This window comes from Mirounga leonina, unplaced genomic scaffold, assembly GCF_011800145.1.
Source record: "Mirounga leonina isolate KUSES-001 unplaced genomic scaffold, KU_Mleo_1.0 Mir_127, whole genome shotgun sequence".
Taxonomy (NCBI): domain Eukaryota; kingdom Metazoa; phylum Chordata; class Mammalia; order Carnivora; family Phocidae; genus Mirounga; species Mirounga leonina.
The window spans coordinates 885-28,782 of NW_023270316.1; the positions used below are offsets into that span (position 1 = coordinate 885).

General features: G+C 44.5%; 1 protein-coding gene and 1 long non-coding RNA gene across 2 annotated transcripts; one reads left to right on the plus strand and one right to left on the minus strand.

The window, feature by feature from the left end:
- Positions 1-8,472: 8,472 nt before the first annotated feature.
- LOC118009204 lies at positions 8,473-13,324 on the minus strand. The gene is made up of 2 exons (XR_004678830.1): positions 12,859-13,324; positions 8,473-8,995 (listed from the first exon to the last, which is right to left on the minus strand). It is a non-coding gene; the product is annotated as an uncharacterized LOC118009204 (long non-coding RNA).
- A 501-nt stretch (positions 13,325-13,825) lies between these two features.
- CHAMP1 (chromosome alignment maintaining phosphoprotein 1) lies at positions 13,826-27,552 on the plus strand. Its single transcript, XM_035002981.1, has 3 exons — positions 13,826-13,946; positions 18,733-18,853; positions 23,996-27,552. Exon 3 carries the CDS (start codon positions 24,050-24,052, stop codon positions 26,498-26,500), a length of 2,451 nt encoding a protein of 816 aa, XP_034858872.1. The 5' UTR covers positions 13,826-13,946; positions 18,733-18,853; positions 23,996-24,049; the 3' UTR covers positions 26,501-27,552.
- The last annotated feature ends 346 nt before the right edge of the window (positions 27,553-27,898 follow it).

Consider the following 27,898-nt stretch of genomic DNA (forward strand, 5'->3'; position numbering starts at 1 on the left):
GCTGCACACCTATTACAAATGCTAAACTACAAAAAAAACAAGAATACCAATCGCTGGAGGGTGAGAAATGACAGCAACCGTCCTTCACGCTGGGGGAATGAACCTACCGCTGCTTCAGAAGACAATTTGGCAGTTTTTTTCCAAAGCTAGATAAGTCTCACCTTTAGGATCCAACAGTCATGCTTCTGGTATTTAGACAGCTGCTTTGAAAAGCTATTTCCAAACAAAAACTCCAATGCAGTTATGCACAGCAGCTCTATGTCTAGTGGTTAAAATCTGACAGAAATCAGGAGGTACCTCAATAGATGAATCCATAAGCAAACTAGAGTGCATCCATGTGAAGGAAGCAGAATACGCCACCCCAAATATGCCTCTTTGGCCCAAGGATTATTTAGGGCTTATTAATTTTAAGAACCAGAAGACACAGGAGAATCTCTGAATACTGAGTAGAGATTGCCATTTGGTGAGTGAAATGTACACAGATAAAGAAAATCTCTGTTTGTAAGGGTATCTCCCTGTCTGTACCAGGAATAGAAGAATGACTAAATCTCAAAACACTCTTACCAAAGGAGAAGGCACAGATTTAAATCTGCATAACAACCATACCCTCCTTTACGGTGCTTGGCCTGGTAATGTCCCTTAACTGGCCTTCCCACCACCCAAAATCTTTGAGTCTTTAGCTGAAGATGACATTTAGGGTGATGGCTGGGCCTTTTCAGGGAGTTACTCTGTTTTCCTAGGCATCTCCCATGTAAACAGGATGTACTCATGTTATTAAACTTCTATTTGTTTTTCTCCTATTTACTATTCAGCAATAAAAAGGAATGAACCATCACCCCATACAATGACATGGATGAATCTTACATGTATTTTGGTAAGTGAAAGTATCCAGTCTGAAAAGGCTACCCACTGTTGACCCCATTTATAGGACATTCTGGAAAAGAAAAAACTACAGATATGACAAAACGATCATGGGGTAGGGAGCTTGAGGTATGCGGTGATGTTTTAGTGCTGGATACCTGCCACTGTGCATTTGTCAAAACGCAAACATTTTCACATCCCAAAGAGTAAATCATAATCTACTCAAGTTAAGTTACTTAGGATGTGGGAATGTCACATTTAGGATGTGGGATGTTTGGGCCAAAGGCAGGCTGTCCCAAATGTGCCACTTTGGCATACCAATCATTTTAAATAAAGGTTACTTAAGAGACAGCCTATCTAAGAGGGATGCTCAGACCCTCCTCTGTCCCCCTGGAAGCAGGAAATCAATCTCCATGTGAAGATCTCCCTGTCCCAAGAGGTGAAAAGAATTCTTAATCACCAGAGATGGGAAATTTAGAGCCCAGAGGCTGACAACCCTTGTTATTTTTGACTAATTTACTCACCCAGCTCGAATTCTGTTTAAAACTCCTTACTAATTGAAGCTCCTAAGGTTGTTTTCTTTCTTCTCTGAATTCCTCACAGATTTATTTTCTCTTTGTCCACAAAGTATAAAACCTGCCTGCCTTGGTCATTTAATCATGTGTACAGGATTAAACTTTATGGGGCCTTTTTCCTCCTCTTAATTAATCTGTCTCATGTCAATGTAATTCCTATCCCAGCTGGAAGAACCTTGAAATGAGCAAAATTTCTTCTGCCCCTTTAGTAGAATACAGAATATGACAAATAATCTAACCGTATTAGAAATATATGAAAAAACACTCCCTGCAGGTTGTATGGCAAAAGATGCTGACCTAAGTAACATTGGAAATGAATGGAATCTGTAGACTAAAGGAAAAAACGTACTGTATATACCCAGTGGACTCTATTTCATAAAGTTCTTTCCCATCAGGTTGGTAGCTAACAGTTCTGAAAACACCAGATCCGTAATCCGGAATGGAGCAATGAATTAAATACATCGCAGGTGGTGAGAGCCACTTTGCCACTGTTGAAGTAGAAAGTTACAGATCAGCAAAGGGAGCAGATCACAATATGACCAGGTTGGAGACATCAGCATGAACTTATCTTTGACTTAATATGGACACAGTTCCACATGGAAATCTTTAATTAGGTGTGTTTACATAGGTTGGAATACATGCATATATTGCCTTGCATTGTCTGCCGAGCACATTCAATTCCCGCAGGTAAGACTTTAATGCCATTCTCTAATAAAAGGAGCAAGAGCTCCTTGAAGAAATTGCTGACACTAGGACTGAGACAGTAAGTGTAGGAGCCAGGATAACCTCAAAGTATCAGAAACTAAGGAAGTACCAAGAAAAACCCCACAAAGATGAAATGATGTCAATGGAAAACAGGAGCCAATGCAAAGCGCTGGTAAAACTGAATGATTTGTTCAAAAGAAACCATAGGCCCAAAATGGAGTCACTTATGTTAAGAGACCCAGGTCAGCAAACGAGGACTTACTACCTAACCCAACTGCAGTTTCACATACGCCCACTTCCATGTAAACTTTAACCAGTCAACCTGGAAAATGTACTGAATGGCCCCTTCTGTTCCCCTTAGGAGGGCGACCTTGCCTAAAACAATGCATCTTTTGCTAATGATTTCCTTTTTTCAATTCCCTGTCTGCTTTTAAAAGCCTTTCCTTCCATGCAGCTCAAAGGAGTTCCTTTCTATTTGCTAGATGGGATGCTGCCCAATTCATGAACTGTTCAATAAAGCCAATGTGATCTTTTAAATTACTCAGTTGTATTTTTTATTAACAGATTACAAGGTTTTTACAACTGGGGTTGAATAGACCTGTCCTAACAGAATTCCAAATAATAGATGTAGACACTCAGCCATCCATCAAGGAGGAGAAACTAACTCCCCTCTCCTAAAGTGTGTGGGCTCTGCACAGGGTCTTCCTGCTCACAAAGACACACCATACGCACATGGGAAAGAGTAACTTCATGGTGGGGAAGCCTTACCAACACTGCCTCAGCCAGGTGACCAACGTTAACACGGACGGTGACAAGTGTTCCCTTGTTGTACAGTAATGACAGAGCACTTTACCTCTTTGATCTGCTTCCTTGAAACCTACAACCCCAGTCTAACCATGAGAAAAATAAGTAAATCCCAATGCAGATCTATGTACAAAATGCCTGAACAGTCCTCCTCAACATGGTCAAGGTCACTGAAACAAGACAAGTCTGAGGGACTGTCACAGCCAAGGAAAGCCTAAAGAGACTAGATGACCACATGTCATGTAGTGCCCTGCATGGGATCCCAGAGCCAGAAAAGGTAGAACAGAAGGAACCTGAATAAAGTTTGGACTTTAGTAAATAATAATGTATCAATATTTGTTCATTAATTGTGACAATTCTGACGAAAGATAGAAAAAAAGTAGAAATTAAAGGCCAAATAAGAGAAACCTATTGCATCGGACAGGAAGCCTAGAGGAAATGGGTGATTTCCTAATAAAAATGCACATTAACAAAATGGACCCTAAAATAAAGAAAAAACAAGCAGACCAATTAGCCATCCAGGGCCTCTTCCTCCTGCTGGTTCTCCCTTCACTGTTCTGGGGTTTTCCTCTCCCAGGACAGAGAAGGAACAGGGACAGAGCTGTTCTGGAGCTGCCCTGAGACCTGACCCCACTCACTGTCTTCCTCTCCCCCAGCCATGCCCTGCCCGGTGAGGACACCGTGCACGGGGAATCTCAGGGATTGTTGATCCTTATGTGTCACCTAGCACTTTTTGGATGGCAAGGGACTGGACACACTTACTGAAGTAAAATAAATTAATATTTTTTAATGGTAGAAATAAATTAATACTTGCAAGAGGCAAGTTTAAGAGTGGGTTTGGACCTGGCAGGCCCAGGGGCTCACACTCTCAAAATGTGACCTGGACCCTCTCCAATGCTCCATCCTGCTAAGTGCTCTTGGGTGGCCCCATTCCCAGTCACAGTCTCTCTCACTGCATCTGGGGCCTCCCACAACTCCAGGCTGACTCCCACTCACATCCATTCTACTGAGAAGGGTTTCTCTTTCCCTTGGGTTCCAGGAAAGTCATGACTTTAAGTGTCTTTGGCCCGGCTTCAGTCACATTCTCATCCCTGAAGCCATCAGAGCACCCAGAGGACAGAGCACGGGCTTGGGTAGACCTGGATCATATGCCCGTCTTTGAGGTGGGTGGAAAGTGGGGTCTGCCCTCTGGAACTGTTTGGATGGGAGGCAGGTGAGATGTGATTCCCAAAGGCAAGCTGATGTGCTGGATTTGGGCAGGAGAACAGATGCTGGGCTGGGAAAGCAGCAGATTCGTATCACTGATGCTTGACTGCACAGCTGTGGAATCTGAAGCCCAAGGAAGGAAGGGGTCACTTAGGTCAGGGGCTGCAGCCACCTGTCCAGTGCTCTTGCTATCCTCCCTGAATGGCAAGATGCTCTTTCACTTGCTGAAAAAGCAACTTTACTGATGCTGCTTAACTCAAGGCTCCTGCCCTGGGCATCTGGTCCTCACATCTCGGAGACTGGAAGGCACACAGACCTCACTAGTGTCCCTGGGAAGAGAGAGACCATGAGTCACACATCCCCCCCACATTAATCACCCATCCCCAGAGAACAAACTAGCTCATTCTCCAGTCTCTTCTCTTTCCTTTCTTTACAAATAATGATGCCAAATGTGAGGATGGTAAGGAAATTATTGCTCAGTGAAGCAGTGGGAGACTCAAGATTATTCAACAGCACGAAATCCACACCTGGCAGGCTTTCTAGGGTCATGAATGTGGCTGTCTGAGACCATGCAGCCTCAGAGAGAAACTGCCCACTGGGAGACAAGGGTTCTCCTATATCCTGATTCCTAACAGGAATCATGTCAAATATTTACATTATACCCAGAGGCCAAAGGACTGTAGGGCCAGTGTGCTGAATGGCTGTTGTGGCCAGAGCCACATTCAATGTCTGGAGGGTTATGACCTCTCTTGGCAGGCTAGGAGGCTGTAAGGGAGGAGTTGCTTGTCTCAACCACACAGACGTTGGGAATGGAAACATCCCAAGGGGCTGTCTACAATGCCCATGGACCTGTTAAATTGCCAGGAGCACAGTCAGCTCAGTAACCACCTGGGGGTTGTCAAGATCCAGACTGGCCTGAGCTAGAGGACCACAAATGCCTGCCAGGAGGGCCCCACCAGTCTGAAAGAGGGCTGCACATTGCGGGGGGGAAGGCCAGTGCAGCCAGTCCTATGTAAATCCATACGTGTCTACTGAGTGCTCTTGTCAGTCGGGGCTGTGCTGAAACCTGGGGCTGCCCAGGCAGAGTGGGGCCAGCGGCACCCTTCCCATGTGGGAGGTTGGAAGAACCCTGTACAACCTCTAAGGCCCTCCACACCCTTGACTGCAGTTGAGTTGTGTTTCAAACAGTCAGTGACCAGGCAAACATCTCACACTTCTGTTAGTATCCAGGACTGAGGGGCTGAAGACCAATGCTCCAGCTCAACCTCTGATGCATGTGTGACCCTGGGTGAGTCCTGCCCAACCTGGAGGGCCAGAGAGATTGGGAGGGGGTGGAGAAAGCCAGTTATGCTAACCCTAACCCTGACCCTGATCTCAAGCCTGGCCCTGACCCCAATCCATGCTCCTACCCATAAAATCCTAACCCTAAACTTAACGACATTTTGTTTACACATTCACCACTGATGGACATTTGCATAGTTTTTACATTTTGGCTATTGCTAACATTGCTAGGGATTAGGAGTTCCAGGTTCATGGATTGGGTTCGGATCTGGGGTTCAGGGTTCAGGTTCAGGGTTGGTATTAGGGGTTTGGGTTTGCAGTTAAAAGTTCAGGGTTAGAAGTTCAGATTGGGGTTGGGGTTCAGGGTTCAAGATTCAGGTTAAGGGGTAGTAAAGGTTAGAGGTTGCAAATTTTCTTCAGGTTTTCATCATAGATACAAAATTTCTTCCCCAAGTGTCTAAATCTGAAATCTATTTACTCTGGGTGTCATGAGCAGGTTCAGAGTTAGGGTCCCAGGAACTCCCTACCAAAAGTGTTCTGATGCTCATCTGCCAGGAGCACAGTGGCCGCCCCTTCTCTCAAACATACCCTTTGCAGAGAGGGATGAGCTGATGCTAAATTCGGGATCATTGTGTGATTCATGGAGGTGTAGAACCAAAACCAGGACTCGTGGAATACGAAACAGGAAACGAACAATTCATGGACTCTTTATTCTTCCACAATGACAAAGACCAAATTTAGCTCCCAACAGAATTTGATAATGTACCCCAGGAAGGACTATCGTACTATTGATGCAAAACGAAGAAACCCTTTTAAAATTTTTTAAAAAGAAAGGAAAAGAGTTTCATTTGAGTCCAAGTTAGGACAGCTGCCAAGCATATACAATCTTCACAAAGAAGAGTGCTCAGGGGAAGGAACATTTGGTGTAGGGTTACATATGTTTTTTACATAAATAGTTACAAATCCTCATGACCAAGGACATTCCAGAAAGTTTTATCTTTACGTTTTTAGTATATGCCAGGCTGTGTGACTTCAATCTTATGGGAACCATGTAAGTTTCTTTTTCTTATCTTGTGCCGAGAATGCTCCTTTTTTGGTTTTTTTGTTTGTTTGTTTTGTCTGTTTAATGAAGCAGATGTACAATGTGTGCTGGGGGCAGAAACAGAGCCCATGCTTTGAAGTTCTGCTAAGTCATTTTGACTTTGGTAAATGTGAAAGTGTAGCTTCCCTGGGAGCCCAGGAGCAAGGCCCACAAACATTAAAAGGAAAAATTTCCTTTATCATTACTCACTACTGGTACCAAAAGAGGGCCCCCTCCCCCAGACTTAAACTAAGAACCACAGGAAGATATTTATTTCGTTGTCAAAAATAAAATTTTATTGAGGCGCCTGGGTGGCTCAGTCGTTAAGCGTCTGCCTTCAGCTCACGTCATGAGACCAGGGTCCTGGGATCGAGCCCCGCATCGGGCTCCCTGCTCACCGGGAAGCCTGCTTCTCCCTCTCCCACTCCCCTTGCTTGCGTTCCCTCTCTCACTGTCAAATAAATAAATAAAATCTTTTAAAATAAATAAATAAAATAAAATTTTATTAACAACTAACTGGATGCCAGTGTACAATTTGTGGGGGTGTCACCAACGTTTTCAATATGCAAATACATACAATGCAGGCAACGTTGTAACACACGCTCACCGGAGTACCAACTACAAGGAGCACTAATAAGAAGTAATAAACATTTATCTACTATTAAGCTCAACAAAAGAACCCTGTATGGGCATTTTATGAGGATACCTATCCATAAGACCTAACATCTCACCATAAGGAATCCATCCATTAGAATCATCAATGACAACAGCCTGCCGACCTCTGTAACCACCCCACCATTTACCTATAGGCTTGTAATACACACTCCAACCACACTTCTCAGCAATAGAACAGGACTGGCCCACTCCCAGGGACCAATTCTTACACGGACAGATATCTTAAAATCCCACTCCTTGGAAATTCCAGCCATTACGACAAAGTCACGGAACCCATGCCCAAACTTCAAAAAAGGACAGGCATGTCACCAGCCAGATGCTGCAGATCACTACCACTCTCACGAAGTAACTCTACAGTGGACACCAGATCTGTCCTCTTCCCAGGATTACAAGGGGCACCACATTCTTCCAGTACTCCATGCTTAGAACAAGACCTTTTATTGTTCTTGTCAGTCCTGTGTGCAGGCTCAGAGTGAGCCCTGCAAAAGCCAGACACCATCTTGAGAGCACTCAGCCTCTCATGCCTATCCTAGCAGCCCCTCTCCCCGACTTCTCTACCAACTACGAAATACTTGGAACAAGTCTGGCCATACTACACCCAAGAGGCATATTCTTCATCTGTGAAATTACGTACAGTGAAACAACAGTGACCCCTTCTGAACCTAGGTAAACTGGAGATCCGGGTTGGCCAGGGCTGCAACCCTGGGCTCCACCCCCTACTCCCCACACCCCCTTACCTTGTGTGTTCCACACCCGTTTCCACTTTGCCCATTCTCAGCTATTGTCTCTGCAGAATACTTAATACTAAGCCAGCACCTGGGACCTACTCAATACTATTAATTAATAATCATTTCCTCAGCCTCCAGGCATCCCCACGCCATCCCTGCCAGCAAAGGTTCCTCTGCTTCGGGCACTTGGGAACAGAGCCCTGCGGAGGCGTGCTCCATGTGGTGCAAAGGAGGAATGCTGCTCCCAGATTCTCCTGCCAGCTCTCCAGAGAAGGGTTTTCAGTGGTATTCCAACTCTAACTTACCTTGTGATGGCACATCCACATGTCCGCAACCCAATAGGAGTGGTATTAATTCAATGACCATGGAGGCCTCAGGTGACTTTAAAAGTGCTTTCTGATTCATTAAATAAGATGATCAGTTGCAGTTTGGGAATTCATTGTAGTTTACATGGCAGTGATGCTCAGAAATGGAGGTGTGAATGTGAGTGTATGAGTTTGAGTGTGTACTTGCTCTTTGTTAGCCACAGTAATTAAGTAGAATACACCTTCTCACGATTACAGAACTTTGATTTAATTGGTGCCAAACAGTCCAAGATGATCAAAAGCAGTAAATACTATGGCATTTATGCTTGTCATACTCTTTGCCTTCTTTTCTTTTTAAAATCAATTTAGATTTCATTAAAATGCATCATGGTACCTCTTTTTCAGCAAACCAGCAAACCAGTCAGAAAGATGTCCCTGAAAATATTTCCAAGAAGCCTTCCCCTCCTCTGCTGCCCTCTGGAAGCAAGGATAGATCCACCTCAAGCAAGAAAATGTCTCCCAGAGCTTCAGCTGTGTCTTATCAGCTACAACTCAGCTATTTTTCAAGTTCCATGTTCCCCTCTTCTCCATAGCATTCCAAACCTTCTGAATTATGTACGTTTCTTCAATGGGGTGCTTTATTCCTGGGAAAACAGCAATCATGGGGTCACCTGGGTGCACTGGACAAATCCTGTGGCACTGAGGATGGCCCTGAGGTCCCCAATCATCCATGACATACTTCAAGGAGCTCCCACAGTCTGGAAGCCTTGCTTCCTGAGGAGTAAGGAAAAAGCAGTGAACCAAACGTTGTAAAGCTGAACATTATACTACAAACTTTGGTCCCGGAATCTTGGTTTTGTGGTATCTTCCGCATTTTAAATTTTCAAAAGAAGTTGGTAGCCTTATCAAAGACAGCTATCTGATTTCTGTGGCAGAACAAACATCTGTCTCCCTTAGGCCTTTTTCTGGACTTTTGAAATTTCCATGTGCCTCCAACTCATGGGACAGTAAGAAGTTATCTTTAATGTTGGTAAGGCCAGTGCCGTCACAGTTGGACAACGAACTGGAAACGAGACAGGCGGTCCAAATACGTATGTGAAGGCAAACAGATTCCACCCTTTTCACACATAAATCTCTCTGAAAGGCCCAGCGGCTGGCCTGAAGACAGAGAAGGGTGGCCTTCTGGCTACTCCAACCACTTGTTCACCTAAAATCCACTCTTGGTGACTGGAGAGCTTCCCAGCTGGTCAAAAATGCTCCACATCACTACCCACCAGGGAAATTCAAATCAAAACCACAATGAGATACCACCTCACACCAGTTAGAATGGCTAAAATTAACAAGACAGGAAACAGCAAATGTTGGCGAGGTTGCGCAGAAAGGAGAACCCTCCTACACTGTTGGTGGGAATGCAAGCTGGTACAGCCACTCTGGAAAACAGTATGGAGGTTCCTCAAGATGTTACAAATAGAGCTGCCTTATGACACAGCAATTGCACTATTAGGTATTTACCCCAAAGATACAGATGTAGTGAAAAGAAGGGGCACCTGCACCCCAAAGTTCATAGCAGCAATGTCCACAATAGCCAAACTGTGGACGGAGCTGAGATGCCCTTCAACAGATGAATGAATAAAGAAGTGGTTCATATATACAATGGAAGATTACTCAGCCATCAGAAAGGATGAATACCTACCATTTGCATCAACATGGATGAAACTGGAGGGGATTATGCTAAGTGAAATAAGTCAAGCAGAGAAAGACAATTATCATATGGTTTCACTCATATGTGGAACGTAAGGAATACTGCGGAGGATCATAGGGGAAGGGAGGGAAAACCGATTGGGAAGAAATCAGAGAGGGAGACAAACCATGAGAGACTCTGGACTCTGGGAAACAAACTGAGGGTTGTGGAAAGGGAGGTGGGTAGGAGGATGGTGTGGGTGGGTGATGGATATTAAGGAGGCACGTGTTGGGATGAGCAGTGGGTGTTAAACGCAAATAATGAATCATGGAACACTACATCAAAAACTAAGGATATACTATACGGTGGCTAACTGAACCTAATTTAAAAAAAAAAAAAGACAGAAAGAAAGAAAGGAACAGAAAGGCAGGAGTGTCCCAGTTTGCTCTATTCCCCCATGGCATCTTTGCAAGGGTGAGACACAGTTCTATCCCACCAGCTTACAGGGGGCTTCTACAGGTGCTCCGTCTTGTTTCTAGGAGAAATGTGAGTGGAACGGTGGGTACCTGAACCTTTTGTTTTGAAGTTGGACAATGCTTATCCTTAATTACCCGCAAAGAACAAGCTACCATTCTTTTATAACAATACTAATATCAGTAACTTACATATTCTATGAGAAAGAGAAAACCAGAGAGACCTAAATCTCGGCAGCCCTGTTGTTGAAATGAATCGAAGGACTAGTTGTGACCTCAGAGTGCGAAACACACCCACAGGTGGAAAGCAGTTCTCAGAAAGTATATCCTCAGGAAGTAACCACAGTTACCATGTGTAAGTGTCTATATTCATTTCTCAGTCATTTTTATGATGTTCCTTGAGATGTACCTTAATACTCTAGTGTGGATTGAAAATTTAGGTCTGCCTTTTTCTGACAAAAACTCTGTATGATTTTAGACCTTCAACTGACAACTGCAGTGTTTGCAATAGTGATTCTGTGTAGGCTCTGAGTATGTACACAGGCTCAACAGCATTATTTTTTAGAAACACGCAACAGACAACAATGCCCAATGCCATTTCAGGAATGTTTTGGGTTTCTCCTTCACTAAGGACATCAAGGTGAGCACTTCTTGCTGTGATTTTAGTTCACCTGCCTCCATCTAGTATGAGTTGAGAAAACACCCAAACAGGTTAAGAAGTATGTGCTAAATAGGAGGCTTAAACTGGACTTTCAAAGTCTGTAAGGCCTAGTTTTAGTACAGGGTTTTATGAGGCTAATTTCTGCTCTCTTGGTTTACTTCAAGCTTAGGGCAATATACCGACAAATTCTAAAAGGCCAAGATTTCAATAAACGGGAGTTTATTTAAATCATTCATCTTCTTTAAAATTTATTTTTATTTGAGAGCAAAGAGAGCATGAGCAGGGTGGGGGCAGAGCGAGAGAAGCAGACTCCCTGCTCAGTGATGCGGGGCTCGATCCCAGGACCCTGGGATCATGACCTGAGCCAAAGGCAGATGCTTCACCGACTGAGCCACCCAGGCACCTTTTGAATCACTCATCTTGAATTATTCATATACCCTGTAATAGATTTGTTTACATAATTTCAACCCAAAACAATGGCAGAGGGTATTTTGCTTTTATGTTGTTGTTTATTTATAGAGAAAACCTCAATAAAACAGACCCAATTATTGCCCTGTCACAATCTATATTTGGCTTCCAAGAGTTGCCCTATGCTAGAGGTTTGTTTGTTCAGTTCTGTTGAAGTAATCAACTCATTCTAACATTTGAGGAAAAAACAAAGTATAGCAGCCATTCAATTCTGGCGTGCAGCCACCATGAACCTTGTTTGTGAAACTGGATTTCAAAACAGAACATAAAAAGCTCCAAAGAAGCTTCTTAAAGAACAGAAACCCAGAACTCCAGTATTCCAGAGGCATCCACACACTTGGCAACAGATCCCAGGGACGCCTGTCTGCAGATAGCAAAGCTCAGAATAAGTATGTGTCTGCAAACTGATGGTTCACAAATCACCCCAGGACAGATGAACTTCAGCAGCTGAAGAAGTAATAAACTGGTATCTTGCCACCAGTCTCAGGTCTCTAACCAGTTCTTAACTGGAAATTGTGTGATGTGCATGACAAATTACACTACCTTCCAGGAGGCCTTAGGAGTAACAAGAGGAGTAAGAGTTGAAAGTTATTTTGTAATACTGATACAGCAGCAACACTTATGAGACTTTTTAAAAATACAGACATAAATGAGAAAAATAGCACTACATATATGCCCATACTGAATTTTGCAACATAACTTCCTATTAAAGGTTAACAATCTTGAAAGTTAATATGCAAACCGTGATGGTCAGAGAAAGGCTCCTCTCGTTTCTATATTTAAAATTCACAGCTTCGAAAGTGTACATTGAATTTCTATCACTGTTTATTGGACATCTCTGTTTCTTCTCTCATAAATAAGCTGTTTGTGTCTTTTGCCTGTGCATTTAATGGGGTGTTCAACTGTCCTTTTTCATAAAGAAAGTTTTGTTAGGGGACGAGAGTTCATGTCACAGTTCGGACTTGGGAGCATGGGCAATGTTTGCCTAGGTAAAGGTTATTAAAGGAAATTTTCAACTTTTAACATTTCTGGCCCTACTCCTAGCTCCCAGGGAAACTATAGTTAACATTTACCAAGGTCAACATGAATTGGCAAAACCTCAAAGCATGGGCTCTATTTCTGCCCCGAGCACACGCTGTACCTCTGCTGCGTTAAATAACCAAAAAGGAGCACTCTGAACACAAAAGATAAGAAAAAGTAAGAAACTTCCCAGGTTGCCATAAGATTAAAGTCATACAGCCCTGCGTATATATACTAGAACTCAAAGCCTGCAACTTTCTGAATGTTTCGTCTGATCATTTGTAACTTTTTATGTAAAAAAATGTATATAAACCTATACTAAATGTTCCCTTACCAGAGCACGGTCTTCTTCGTGAAGACTGTGCATCCTGGGCGGCTGTCCTAATTTGGGCTCAAATGCAACTCTCTTAAGAATTTCTAAAAGGTCTGTTCCTTTTGCCTCGCAAGGCCAATGGTGCGCCCTCCCACCATCCCCGGGAGCGAGTTCACAGTCCACCTGGCGGGTACGCTCCTCAAGGCCAGGCAGATGCCTCCATCCAGGAGTCCACGGAACACGGGTGAAGAAAGCAACTGAAAGTTTTAAAATCTTTCACTATGCGGAGCGTCTTCTTCCGAAACTACTAAATCTAATCACAACTAATGGGTCACTCTACTACACAAGTAATAATCTGAAAGTTCCCTAAAACGCGCCCGTTACTGTTTAAATATTAGAAGTCGGCGTGTCCCGAAAAACCAAAGGCGCAGGGCCCTCAATTCCCCGGGAAAGGGAGATGAGAACAAAGGGCGGGCTGGAGACGCCTGCACCGAGGGTGAGCGCACGCCGTCTGCACGGCCTGCGGGGCCGCGGGCCACCGGCCACAGGCCCACCCCGCACTCGCGGCCGCGAATCTGCGACGCCGCGCCCCCTCCGTGCGCAGCGCCGTCCCGGCCGGCCGCTCGAGGCCTGCGGGCCTGTCCACCAGGAACTTGGCAGAAGCGGCAAGCAGAGCTGCCGGGCGACGCCTCTCAAGCAGGGCGACTGCTCTCAGGCCGCCCGCGTCGGCCAGCCTAACAGGGACCGAACGCCGAGCCGCGGCCGGCGCCCAGGCACCTCTCGGGGGCGGGACATGCGCGTCACTTCCGGGGGCAGGGCGGGCCGCTCGACCCGCCGGCGCCCTCCCGGCAAAGCGGCGCCCGGCGATCAGCGACCTGATTGGGCCGCGCGGGAGGGCGCGGGACGCCAAACCCGCCTCCCATCAGCCCCCGCCCGCCCGTCCCGCGGCCGCGCGCACGCGCGCACGCTCGCGCGCCCGCAGCCCGCGCCTGCGCCGCGCCGCCATTCGGGAGGCTGCCGCGCCGCAGGGCCTCGCGGAGCAGCCGGGGACCGCGAGCGCGGCTCCCGCCGTCCTTCGCGTGTGTGGACGCCGCCTCGGCCCATCATCGGTGAGGAGCGGGACGGGCGGGCAGCGGTGTCGCGCGGGCCGCGACGCCCCGCAGGCCCGGGTCCGAGGAGGCCCGCCCGGGGCGTGCACCGAAGAGCGGCCTGCGCCGGGTCTGCCGGCGGGGTGGGCCTCGGGGCGGGGGCCGAGCCCCGCAGGGTCTGCGGGCGGCGGGAAGCACCGTGCGAGACACCACGGGGGGTTCGGGAGCTGGCTCCGCGACGGAGGCGCCCGTTCCGCTTCAGTCCGGGGCAGGGCTCTCACTGTCCCTCGTCGGCGTGGGCTTTTGTCATTGTTGCTGCTTAAAAACGAGCAGGGCAGCCCGGAGTGGCAGACACGAGATCCCGGAGTCGGCCCGGGGTTGGTGTCTACATTATGGGAAGAGCTCCTGCCACTCAGCGACGGAAGCAACCGGCTTACAAACGGGCAAGGGGCTCGGTGGGTCTTCTCCAAAGAAGGCACCCCGATGGCCCGTGAGCACAGCGCAGGGTGCGCATCGGCCATCGGAGTTAAGGAAATAAAACCAGAGTGAGGTCCCGCTTCACACCCACCGGGATGGCTGTGAGCAGAGACACATCACAGATGTTGGGGAGGGCGTGGGACAGGTGGCACAGCCGCGCGTGGCTGGCGGCCACGGAAAGTGCTGCAGCCCGCGACTGTAGAAAAGGGTGTCGTGGTTCCTCCGATTTTAGCACAGAGTCACGTAGGACCCAGCAATTCCGCTCCTGGGTTTCGACTCCGAAGAGTTGAAAGCGGGGACTCAGATTATTGTACGCCAGTGTAGCCAGCTTTGTTCGGAATAGCCAAAAGAGGAGGTATTCCAAGTACCTATCAACAGATGGGCGGAAAGTCAATTGTGGTATGCACAGGGGAATGGGATTCACCCCTAAAAAGGAATGCAATTCTAATACCTGCTGTGGTATAGACGTGGGAAGGGAAATAAGCCAGACACAGAAGGACAACCGTGTGATCCCACCCACTGGGACAGAAAATGGAATAGAGCTTACCAGGGCCAGTGGGAGTGGGGGAATGGGGACTTCTTGTATAATGGGTACAGTTTCTGTCTGTGGTGATGGAAAGTTCTGGAAATGGATAATGGGGATGGTTGTACAGCATTGTGATATACTTAGTATCACTAAATTGTGCTTTTGAAAATTGTTACAATGGTAAACTTTGTTGTATTTTACCATAATTTTAAAAATGTATTGGGGGGGCGCCTGAGTGGCTCAGTCGGTTGAACCTCCGACTGGTGGTTTCGACTCAGATCATGATCTTGGGGTGGTGGGATCAAGCCCCACATCGGGCTCTGTGCTCAGTATGGAGTGTCCTTGTTCCTCTCCTTTTCTCGCTCTCAGATAAATACGTAAAGTCTTAAAAAAAAAAAAAAAGTCTGGGAAAAGGCAAAACCACAGAGACGGTGAAAAGACCAGTGTTTATGAGGAGCACAGGGAATTGTTCTGGCTGTGAAGTTATTCTCGTCCATTGTGTAATGCTGGGTATGTGACACTGCATTTGTGGAAACCCATAGACTTGTATAACAGGTAGAGTGACCCCTAACCGAACTCTGCACTTTAGTAAGTAATAATATATCAGTATTCCTCAGTTTTAACAAATGTACTAATACATGATGTTAATAATAGGAGAAATTATGTGCAGAGGAAGAAAGAAGGTAAAGGTAGAGAACTTCCAATTTTTTCTTTAACCTAAAACTAAAAAATAAAGTTTACTAATTTTTAATTAATTTTTAGCGGTGAAAAGCAATGCTAGTGGGTATATACTAATAGAACCCAATTAGCTTTAAACATGCTGTCCATATTGAGGTTTTTTTTTTTTTCCCTTAAAGATTTTATTTATTTACTTGGCGGAGAGAGACACAGTGAGAGTAGGAGATGGAGAAGCAGGCTTCCCGCTGAGCGGGGAGCCCCATGCGGGGCCGATCCCAGGACCCTGGGATCACGACCTGAGCGGAAGGCAGACGCTTAACGACTGAGCCACCCAAGCGGCCCTTGAGTTTTGTTTTTAAAAGCTATGCATCAGAAAGTTTTTAAAGACGACCAGGTGTTCGACTTTAAGGAAGCAGCTGTTGAATAACAGGTGTGATGTGATGTGGTGGTGGACTGGCAAACCACTTGGAACTTTTTTTTAGGGACAGCATGTAGTCTGTAGAGGCAAAAAGTAGGATCGGAGAAACTTTTGTTAGTCTGGACAGTGTAGTTACTTTTATAGTTAGGCTTAGGAGCTCTGAAATTTAGGGGGCTGGGGGGAATGCTAGAATCTTAAAAAAATCCTCCCACTGGGAGGAATCTCAGAGTCTAGCTTCTACCCAGGAGCTGAACTCTGGACTCATTGTTGCAGCGTGCCCATGGGAAAGACCTCATGGTATTTCAGCAGAGATCCAGAATCAGGAAATCAGGATCTTTTGTTGCTTCCTCTGACCTAACTGTTGTGATCTCAAGTACTTTTCTCCATCAGCATCAGTTTTCTCCGTTGTAAAGTGGAGAGTTTGGACTCAAGTCCTCTGAGGATCCTTTTCTATACTGGCCATTGGCTTATAATTATGGAGGGCTCCTACCTGGCAAAGCAACTCATTTTAGTCCGTGATTGAGTAGTTTGTAAAACTTTATCTTGAGCTGGAATCTGTTTCCCTGCTAGCTTCCACTTGTTGCTTCTAGGACACATTACATATTGAAGTTGGTCAGTTTCTGTACTCACAAAAGACGTGTTTTTAAAGACTGCCTGCCATGGTGGTTGCTCGCTTTCTTTTGCATGTTGCCTAGTGGTAGGAACTCAAAGTGTCCTTCCTACCCAGAGCTGGAGACAGTGATCCATTGGGACATTCTGTCCAGTGCAGACTGTGGAATGCAGTTCTCTGTGGATTCATCCACAGATTTTGCCCATTATACTGGCTTGTCAAGGTCTTATAGGTTTCAGTGCATTAGTTTAGTCAAGATATATTAGAAAGAACCTGGATAAATGGCAGAACTTTAATCTGGTCCTTTGTCAGATGCTGATTATTTGCTTCATCTTCAGCAAATTACTTAATGTCTGCGTTTGAATTTCCTCAGCTATAAATTGAAGTTTTAAAGTAGATGATCCCTGAGGTCTTTCTGCTCGAAATCCCAGTGATTTGAAAACTAGAGGGTAGCTCAGGTCACTTCTAGTTTTAAAATCCTGTGAATCGGGCGCCTGGGTGGCTCAGTTGGTTAAGCAACTGCCTTCGGCTCAGGTCATGATCCTGGAGTCCGGGGATCAAGTCCCCGGGCTCCCTGCTCAGCGGGGAGTCTGCTTCTCCCTCTGACCCTACCCCCCTCATGCTTTATCTCATTCTCCTCTCTCTAATAAATAAATAAAGTCTTTTAAAAAAAAATAAAAAATAAAATCCTGTGAATCTAAGATTAGGTCTCTAGTCCTCATGATGGGATGTTTTAGAGGTAATGAACAGATACTTTCTGAGCATATACCATGTGCCAGGGATGTGCAAGGGTTACAGGGGTGAATGGGTAGTCCCTGCCCTCTGAGAGCCAGAGTCTGGTAGTAACAAAGAGTGATGGCTACACTGGAGGTGTGCACACAAAGAGGATTGGGGCCGGGGCGGCCATTATTTAAGAAGTATCTGCCTGAAGGATGGGGAAACTTGCCTGATGGCTGGGTAGCAAGATGGGGAGTGTAAAGAAGAGTAAATGCTTGTGTGAAGGTCCAGAGTCTTAGTTTGTAGTGGAATTACAGGTGGGTCAGTATTTAGAGAATGTGGTCCAGTCAGGGGCCAGACAGATGGTGAAGAGCTTTATATGCTGTGGTTTTGTGTGCTGCAGGTGTTGGGGATACTTTGAGGAATTGTGAGCAGGCAAATGCCATTAGGTTTTTGTGTTTGGAACATGACTGGAAACTGTGTGGTGAGTGGATTGCAAGGAAGTGAGACTGCAGGCAGGGAGAGCACAGCTATCAGAATTTCAGCAGTTGACCACAGGTAGAGAAATGTGCCGGAACTCAACAGCAGAAATGTGTTTTGAGCTAACCTAGCTTGTTCGTGGCCAGTTTTCTTCCTTTCTTTTCAAGTCAACAACTTACCCAGACCCTGATACTCTCTTTGAAGTCCACTTGAGGGGCGCCTGGGTGGCTCAGTCTTTAGGCGTCTGCCTTCGGCTTGGGTCATGATCCCAGGGTCCTGGGATCGAGCCCCGCATCGGGCTCCCTGCTCCGCGGGGAGCCTGCTTCTCCCTCTCCCACTCCCCCTGCTTGTGTTCCCTCTCTCTCTGTCAAATGAATAAATAAAATCTTTAAAAAAAAAAAAAAATGAAATCCACTTGGGAAGAGGCCCGAGCAGTCACTGAAGCACCACTGTCCTTCCTTGTCCCCTGAAGCCTCTTCCTTCTTTGCCCCTTTGTCCTGTTGATTATCTTGTCCCTTCCTCACTGCCTGGTACTTTGCTGCTCTGCAGTGTAGTGTGGATAAGGGACCAAACATGAGCTGCTCCTGTAGTCTGTGGTCACAGCAGCAGTCTGCTGAGTGCTGTCCTGTCAGCTCAAGTGAGATGGAGGGTTCAAGAGTGCTGTGGTTGTAGACAAAGGCATTAATTCCATAGTGGATTTTGAAGTAGAATTAGATGTGGGTGGTGTCATGGGTAGAATCCATGGTCATCTTTGGTATTATTACATTAAAGCAAGTGGATTGGACCCCTGTTACTGTTGCAGGGAGCAGGACAGCAGGAGAAATAGGCAGAATTCTTTTACAGGGGCACAGATTATCACAGAAATGTAGTTTTGATTACATTTCCTTTCTTTTTTTTTCAGGTCAACTCTCATCTTTGTTCTTCATGTACTACAGGCTATTTTCTGTAGTTAACTCAGAAGCCATGTAGACTTGCCTGCCCTTTGAAGACATACTTTTTAAGACTTCTAGGAAGATAAGCTGGTAAGTCTACCAGAGAAAAGCCTGTTGGTCTTTATTTCTTACCTGCTCTAAACGTACTTGTCCTGGATTTATAGTGTTGTTCTACCAGTTTTACTTTGCATATGTTTTTGTTTGCCTTTTAACGTTTGGGAGAATATTTTTAAGATATGAACATTTTTGAAAAGTGCTTACCTAAGGAAAATCTATAAAAGCATGTATGCTCATACATAATGGTGCATGAATGTGTGCTAGATAAGCATATATATGATAAGGTTTGAGAAGTGAATTTTGTACAATTCTTTTTTTTTTTTAAGTAAGACGTTATTAAGTTATGCTAATGAGGCTTGGGAGTAGGCAGGTTTGGGTAGACTGGCCAGAAGAGTTGGTGATAGGAAGAGGAAATAGGGAGGGGCAGGTGGGAGAGAGAGGGAACATCTGAGGAGCCATGGGGTTTAACACAGACTGAGAGGGAACAGGATGGTTGAGGAACTGATTGAGTGGCACTAGATGAAGGGTGGGAGAGCTGATGATTTACCAGACAGCAATTAAGGACAAAAGGGAGTCAGTCCAACCTGAGAAGCTGAGGTGGCTGGAGGCCATGGGGGCAAAAGCAGCAAGATTTAGGCTAAGTGGTATTCATCAAAGATAGAGTAATTTACAGGAGCAGCTGTAAAATGTAGGGTTAGTGTAGAATTTCCAGAGAGGCAAGAACCAGAGATACAGCCAATGGAAAGTAGAAATAAGGAGAAACAGTGGTAGAGCTTTGCCTGTCGAAAGGAACCACAGCACTTGGGTAGGAGTTGGGATAGAGGGTGTGGCTGAAGAGGAGACCAGGTCTCCACTTGTTGCGCTGTGTTAGAGATGTCAGGTTTGGGGGCACCTGGGTGGCTCACTCGGTTAAGTGTCTTTCAGCTCAGGTCATGATCCCAGGGTCCTGGGATCGAGCCCCGCATTGGGCTCCCTGCTCGGCGGGGAGCCTGCTTCTCCCTCTCCCACTCCCCCTGCTTACGTACCCTCTCTTGCTGTGTCTCTCTGTCAAATAAATAAATAAAATCTTAAAAAAAAAAAAAATAGAGATGTTGATTTTTTATTTGGTAAGTTTGCCGGAAGCATTTTTTAAAAACCAACCTGATGATAGCATAGTGTGCTCAGTAATTTCTGTGGGAATAGAAGAAAATGCTATACCCTTACACTTACTGGGCTTATTGATAGCCTCTATTTTATGAGTTATTGGTAAAAAGTTAATGAGTTAACATACAGGAAATGAAGAAGGTTGTTTTGTTGATGGGACTATAAATTAGGCAGAGAGGAGAGAGGTCACTAAGTAAGTTACTTTCTCCTACTGTACACCAGTTTCTTTTTTTTTTTTAAGATTGTATTTATGTATTTGACAGAGAGAGAGTATAAACGGGGAGCAGCAGGGCGAGGGAGAAGCAGCCTCCCGCTGAGCAGAAAGCCCGACGTGGGGCTCGATCCCAGGACCCTGGCAGATGCTTAATTGACTGAGCCACTCAGGCGCCCCTGTACACCAGTTTCTTGAGAAGATGGGAAAAGTCTCCATAGTTAACGGTTCGTTTAAGCTTAAGAAACTCAAATCGTTAAAGTATAGAGCCTCTCTTCCTGTCATGAGTAGGGTTAGGGTTACGGGCTACCCTTATAGTTTCTAATATAATAATCATAGCTGACACTGAGGGCTCACCATGAGATACTGTTCCAAGTATGCTACACAATATTAACATCCATTGTAGAGTCCAGGAAACTGAAGCATAGGAAGGTTCGGCAACTCAACAAAGCCATATAGTGGAACCAGGACTCACTCAAATCCAGCAAGCCTGAGGTCTTAACCTTTGTGTTGTAATATATTTGATATAGGGCTCATTATAATATAATGATGTGGTTTAATATGTAATGTCCCCCCTTTTTTTTTTTAAGATTTATTTATTTATTTATTTGAGACAGAATGAGAGAGAGAGAGCACATGAGAGGGGGGAGGGTCAGAGGCAGAAGCAGGCTCCCTGCTGAGCAGGGAGCCCGATGTGGGACTCGATCCCGGGACTCCAGGATCATGACCTGAGCCAAAGGCAGTCGCTTAACTAACTGAGCCACCCAGGCGCCCATGTCCCCCTTATTTAATATGAACATCCCTTGACTGTTCATCATGGCCACTTACGGCCAGACGGGCATACTGAGATACTACTGCCTTTTCTTTTAACATTCTTCTAGTTTTACGAGACGTTGGGTCTGAGGTGGATCGTTAACCTGCACATTCTTTCTACATGTTTTCTTCATTATGTTTGTGAGTTGAAGATTCTTTTCAGAGATTTTTCTTCAGTACTAAGTGATTATATTCTTTTTTTAGCCCATATAGCCCTAAAAACAATTTTCTAAAGGCCAGGATAGTTGCAGGGTAATTCAGAAGGGGCTAATACTTTCTGAAAAGCACTTGTTTGTTTCCTCAACTGTCCTGTCACCTTTTTAAATTTAGACCACTCCCCCAAAATGCAAATGATATACTAATGATATGGGTGATAGAAAACAATATCAGTAATAACATCTTCAAAACAAGTTCTCAAAATTAGAAATGTTTTTTAAGTTAATGTTTTAAAAATTATTATTTTTTTAAAGATTTTATTTATTCATTTGACAGAGAGAGCAAGCAGGGGGAGTGGGAGAGGGAGAAGCAGGGATCATGACCTGAGCTGAAGGCAGAAGCTCAACGACTGAGCCACCCAGGCGCCCCTGTTTTTGAAATTACTAAAGGGGGAGACTCTGAATATAAATAAATGTCTCTAATCTGTACTGTATTTTGAGGAGCAGTAACGTGGAAGGAATACGTTTTGACCCTGTAATTACTATTAGCACAGAACACATTGCATGCTTTTGGTGGTAGCGGATACTTTTGGTAAAGGATGGGACATAATTTAATGAGAAAAGACTTTGTGATTCACTTGGATAAACTCACTGTGTATGTTACAGAATCTCTTTTAGCAGTTGTTGGGTTCCCATGCTGAGAAGAGCATACCAGATGGAACTGGTAGAGAATAGAATAGAGTCCAGAGGCACCTGGCTGGCTCAGTTGGAAGAGTGTGCAACTCTTGATCTCGGGGTCATGAGTTCGAGCCCCATGTTGGGGATAGAGATTGCCAAAAAAAGAAATTAAAAAATAAAGAGAGTCCAGAATGGATTCATAAACACAAAATTGAGTAAATGGTAGATGGAACATTACATATCAGTGAGGAAAAGGGTTGGAGAGACAGCTGTCCATTTGGGGTGAAAAAACAGGCTGAATCCCTATCTCTTTTTACCAGATAGAGTAAAAAATACAAATGTAAAGGGGCGCCTGGGTGGCTCACCCCGAGTGGAGCTCTGCCACCCTGGGCATGGAGCCTGCTTAAGGTTCTTGTTCCCTCTGCCCCCCACCAAAAAATACAAATTGTAAAAAGAATGAAATCCTCAAAATCATAGGAAAAAAAATACTGACTGCTTTAAAAAGTAATGGAGTGGGAAAGCATAATTTATAACAATCATAAGGAAAACACCTTAAACCAGTTCAGTGTGGAAAAAAAGCACATATATGTGTACACATACATACCATAAAGTCAAGAGACATGATAAACTAGGAAAATATTTTCAGTAAAGGGTTGACTTCTTTTATGCAGACTATTTACAAATAATTAAATGGACAAGGCACATCCTACAGAAGAAATACACATGGCTAATCAACAAGGGAAAATGTTCACTCTTTCTCATTAAAGAAAAGCACCTTAAAACACTGCTGAGACTCCAGTTTTTACCCGAGAAGTAGCAAAGATAGAAGTTTAATAATGCTCATTATTGATGAGGGAGTTGGGGAATTGTCCCTGGTATATACACTTTTGGTTGGTATGTCATAGTACTGGAATTTTTTGAGAGTTTCATGAAGTTTGTCAATTTTAAATGTAAATCGCCTTTGAACCAGATAATTCACTTCTAGGAATTTTCCCTTCAGAAATACCCTCATATTCAAGATATGCACAAGGAAATTTAGTGCTTATTCTCTAAATAAGTAGAAACAAAGAACTCTCTAAGTAGAAACACATAAACTTGGCCTACTTTGGTTTCTAGAATCACCGAAACCTCCTCTTCTCGCCCTAAAGCCTCAGGAGCCTGGTCTTCTTCTGAGCCACCTTCTCTTCCTTAAATGAAAGCAAGTTGCAGATCAGTGTATTTAATATCCCGCTTGTGTAGGATGTGTTTGTGGGAGATGGTGTGTACATAGAACAAGTGATACTGTGTAAATATGTTGTTCTGCATGAATGAGTGCATTTTTAACTATGAGCTCCTGTTACTTTTCACCACCCTAGAACACTTGCTTAAACTTTTAAAAAGTCGTAATTACTGGCAAGCAAGTTCCTGCCTCAAGTGTCCTCTATCTGAATTGCCCTTTGCTAGGCAAACTCCTTTACATCATTCAGGATCTATGCTCAAGTGTCTTTCCTTGACAGCCTTCTCTGCGTTCACACTTGGCTTTGCACCTAATGTAAGCACCATAGTACAAGACATCTCTTTAAACCCAAGTGCCTAGAAAAACAGGGCACAGAAAATAATTATTTTCACAGAAAAATTATTTTATTAAATGAATGAATAAAGTACTTGATATTAAGATGGATAAAACATTACAAAATGTGTTGATATTTTTAAAAAGCCATCTTTTCATAATTTTAGTTTAACAAATGCTCTCTGAAGTGGAGCTAGTTTCTTGCTCAGCCTTAAACTGCCTAGCTTTACTTTGGTGTTGGCTGAGCTTTATATGCTGATAGCTTGTTGATTTCGGGTTTCAGAGTCAAGATGTAAGGCACATGCTAGGTCGGGTTTGGGTCACTGTTATAACCTGGGTGAGGCACCTCTCTGAACCTTTTTCTCCATCTACAAATGAAAATAATACTGAGTCATAGAGTTAGGAGGATTACATGAGGTGATACCTCTAAAAGTAGGAGTTCCTGGGGCTCAGTTAAAAATTAGTTCCGTCTCTCTTTTTTCTCTTCAGAATCTTTACTGAGGTATTATCTGATAAATGCACATGTCATTCCAGACTTAAAATTACGCAGTTATGGAATGGATGGAGAAGAGCATTTTATTCAAAATTATGTCCCCTGAAAATAATTAATTTCTACTTTATTGCAGCACTGTTGAAAGTTTTTACAGAATATAATCGTGTGTGTTGTGACAGAGAGAGAAATGGAAGTATTCCAGGAACTCCGTAAACCGTCCTCACGTTTGGAGTGTGACCACTGCAGTTTCCGAGGCACGGATTATGAAAACGTGCAAATCCACATGGGCACCATCCATCCAGAATTTTGTGATGAAATGGATGCTGGTGGGTTAGGTAAAATGATATTTTACCAGAAAAGTGCAAAGCTATTCCACTGCCATAAGTGCTTCTTCACCAGCAAGATGTACTCTAATGTGTACTATCACATCACATCCAAACATGCAGGCCCAGAGAAGTGGAATGAGAAACCAAAAAATCAGCTAAGCAAAGAAACAGATCCTGGGAAAAGCCCTCCTCTTCCTGAACACCAGAAAATACCCTCTAATTCAGCAGAACTCCCAAAACCCATACCTGCCCTTTCGCTAGAAACACAGAAACTTGGCCCAATTTTGTCTCCAGAATCACCAAAACCTACACCTCTCACTTCCCTGGAGCCTCAGAAGCCTGGCCCTGTTATTTCTCCTGAGCCACAGACACCTTCTCTTCCTTCTCCTGAGCCTCCAAAATCTGCCTCCATTTCTTCTCCTGAACTTCCAAAACCAGTCCCTATTGTTTCTGAGTCTCAGAAACCACTCCCTATTCCTTCTCCAGAACCACAGAAACTTGCCCCTATATCTCCTGAGCCAGTAAAGGCCACTCTTATTAATCCTAAACCCCAGAAACACTCCCATTTCCCAGAAACATTGGGGCCACCTTCAGGCTCATCTCCAGAGTCACCAGTTTTGGCTGCTTCCCCTGAACCTTGGGGTCCCTCCCCAACTGCATCTCCAGAGTCTCGGAAACCAGCCCGGACTATCTCCCCTGAGCCAAGGAAGCCATCCCCATCGGAGTCTCCTGAACCTTGGAAGCCATTCCCTGCTGTCTCCCCAGAGCCCAGAAGACCAGCCCCAGCTGTGTCACCAGGTTCTTGGAAGCCAGGGCCACCTGGGTCCCCAAGGTCTTGGAAATCCAGTCCTTCGGCGTCATCGGGACCTTGGAAGCCAGCTAAACCTGCTCCATCTGTGTCTCCCGGTCCTTGGAAGCCAATTCCTTCTATCTCACCTGGGCCATGGAAACCAGCTTCCTCTGTGTCCCCCGCATCCTGGAAGTCATCGTCGGTCTCACCTGGTTCCTGGAAGTCTCCCCCTGCATCTCCTGAGTCGTGGAAGTCTGGCCCGCCAGAACTCCGAAAGACAACTCCCACCTTGTCACCTGAACATTGGAAGACAGTTCCCTCAGTGTCCCCTGAGCTTCGTAAAGCAGGACCTCCCTTGTCTCCTGAGCTTCGCAAACCAGGCCCACCATTGTCCCCAGAGATCCGCAGTCCAGCGGGATCTCCAGAGCTCAGAAAACCTTCAGGGTCTCCAGAGCTTTGGAAGCTTTCTCCTGATCAGCGAAAAACTTCCCCTGCTTCACTTGATTTTCCCGAGTCCCAGAAAAGTTCCCGTGGTGGTTCCCCTGATCTCTGGAAGTCTTCCTTTTTTATTGAACCTCGGAAACCTTCTGGACCATCTGAGTCCCCTAAGGCAGCCTCCGATATCTGGAAGCCTGTTCTCTCTCTTGATACCGAACCTAGGAAACCTGCCCTGTTTTCTGAGCCCACCAAAACAGCCCCTCCAGCTTCTCCTGAACCACGAAAACGTGCTCTTTTTCCAGAGCCCCGGAAACATGCCCTTTTCCCTGAACTTCCCAAATCTGCTATCTTCTCAGAATCTCAGAAAGCAGTTGAGCTTGGTGATGAACTACAGACAGATGCCATAGATGATCAAAAGTGTGATATTTTGGTTCAGGAAGAACTACTAGCTACACCTAAGAAACTCTTAGAAGACACTTTATTTCCTTCCTCAAAGAAGCTCAAGAAAGACAACCAAGAGAACTCCGATGCTGAGCTTAGTAGCAGTGAGTATATAAAAGCAGATTTAGATGTGATAGACAGCAAGGGCCAAGAATCAAGCAGTGATCAAGAACAGGTTGATGTAGAATCTATTGATTTTAGTAAAGAGAACAAAATGGACGTGACTAGTCCAGAGCAGTCCAAAAATGTGTTACAATTTACTGAAGAGAAAGAGGCCTTTATCTCTGAGGAAGAGATTGCAAAGTATATGAAGCGTGGAAAAGGAAAGTATTATTGCAAAATTTGTTGCTGTCGAGCTATGAAAAAAGGTGCGGTTTTGCATCATTTGGTTAATAAGCATAATGTTCATAGCCCTTACAAATGTACAATTTGTGGAAAGGCTTTTCTTTTGGAATCTCTCCTTAAAAATCATGTAGCAGCCCATGGGCAGAGTTTACTTAAGTGTCCACGTTGTAATTTTGAATCAAATTTCCCAAGAGGCTTTAAGAAACATTTAACTCACTGTCAAAGCCGGCATAATGAGGAAGCAAATAAAAAGCTAATGGAAGCTCTTGAACAGCCCCTGGAGGAGCAGCACATTTGATTTTTACACATGGTGTGGATATATGATCTACAGAGTTGTTTGTTGAAACTGTGTAAAGCAGAGTTAAATAGTGTAGGTGGGTCAGTAGATGTTGATGTGTATGGTGTACTGTGTTCAGTTGTCTCAGTAGTGTTACAAAGAATAATTCGCATTTGGTTCTTTTTTTCATGGTCTCTGTTTATGTGGCTATCTTGTAAGTCAATAAATTCATAACTATATTCCAGGTGGGTAAAATTTCTCTGATTTCTTTTAAAAATATTTGAATAATATGAAGATGTAGGTGGTCCACTTATCAAGAGCAAGTTGTACTCAATTTAAAACATCTAGTCAAAGTGTATCTTTTTTTGTGAAACTAACTTCAGACAATGGAAATTAATAGTTGGAATGTTTAAGAATTAGGCATGAAAAATTTGAGAAATTTTTTTCTCTTTCCTTAAATGTATTTTCAGATCATAAAAGGTATTTTGAAGTTCCTATTTGGTCATATACACTTAGTTTATTATAAATCTTGAGCAGCTCTAGATGTTTATTAGCTTCTACGTCATGGAAAATTGGAGTCTCAGGGTTGCTGATTTTCTGCTAAATAGATGTTGAGTAAGTTTTAAAAGGTTTGCAGCCTTCTCTAGGAAACTGGGAAAGATGAGTGTGACTTAGGTCTTATCTTTAGCTGTTTCCTTCTGAGTCTTCCATTCTGCACCGCCTTCCCCACCCCACCCCACCCCACCCCACCCCCAGTTCTGTCTCTCCTCTTCTCTGTGAGCTCACACCAATAGATGATCCTTGACTGCCAAATGTGTCAGAACTGTACTTCCTGCTCCCTGGGCCTCACACGCCACCTAGGGGGTTCAGACCTGGTAATGAGTAGGAACTGAGAGTCTTCCAGATTCACGGTAGAAAATTTTGTAAGTAGACATTTCTGTTTGAGAGACGTCAATTGTATGTTTTCCACAGTTGTTACTGTAAATACCTTGTGCCTGTTCGTGGATTATTTTGTTCTGAAATATTTTGTCAAATGTGTATCAACCAAATTAAAAACAAAGGCTTTCATGTCAGTAGCATCCTCGTGTGTGTTTTCTTTTGTGTAATTTTCATTGTACGATACCCAGGGACCATGATTTTTTTCCTGTTCCCCCTGTTCTCAGCATGCTATTTTCCCATTTTCCCAGCATTTTCTAAGCTGTGTTTTCTCAGTTCTGTGGTCAGGTAAGTGAGGGAAACGCTACACTCAACGGTGCTCCTTGTGGAAGATCCACATCCTGGCTGACTTGTGTAAAAACAGTGTGAAGCATTTAGTGACATACGGATTCTCCTGTGCAGCCAAGGGTTGAGAGACTATCTTTAATTAAGCTGTTCCCAGACATTTTTGAACAGCGAGCACTTTTTTATCATAGCATCTAA

Excerpts from the sequence above, each read along its gene's own strand:
- CHAMP1 (XM_035002981.1), top strand. The coding sequence starts at position 24,050 with ATGGAAGTATTCCAGGAACTCCGTAAACCGTCCTCACGTTTGGAGTGT.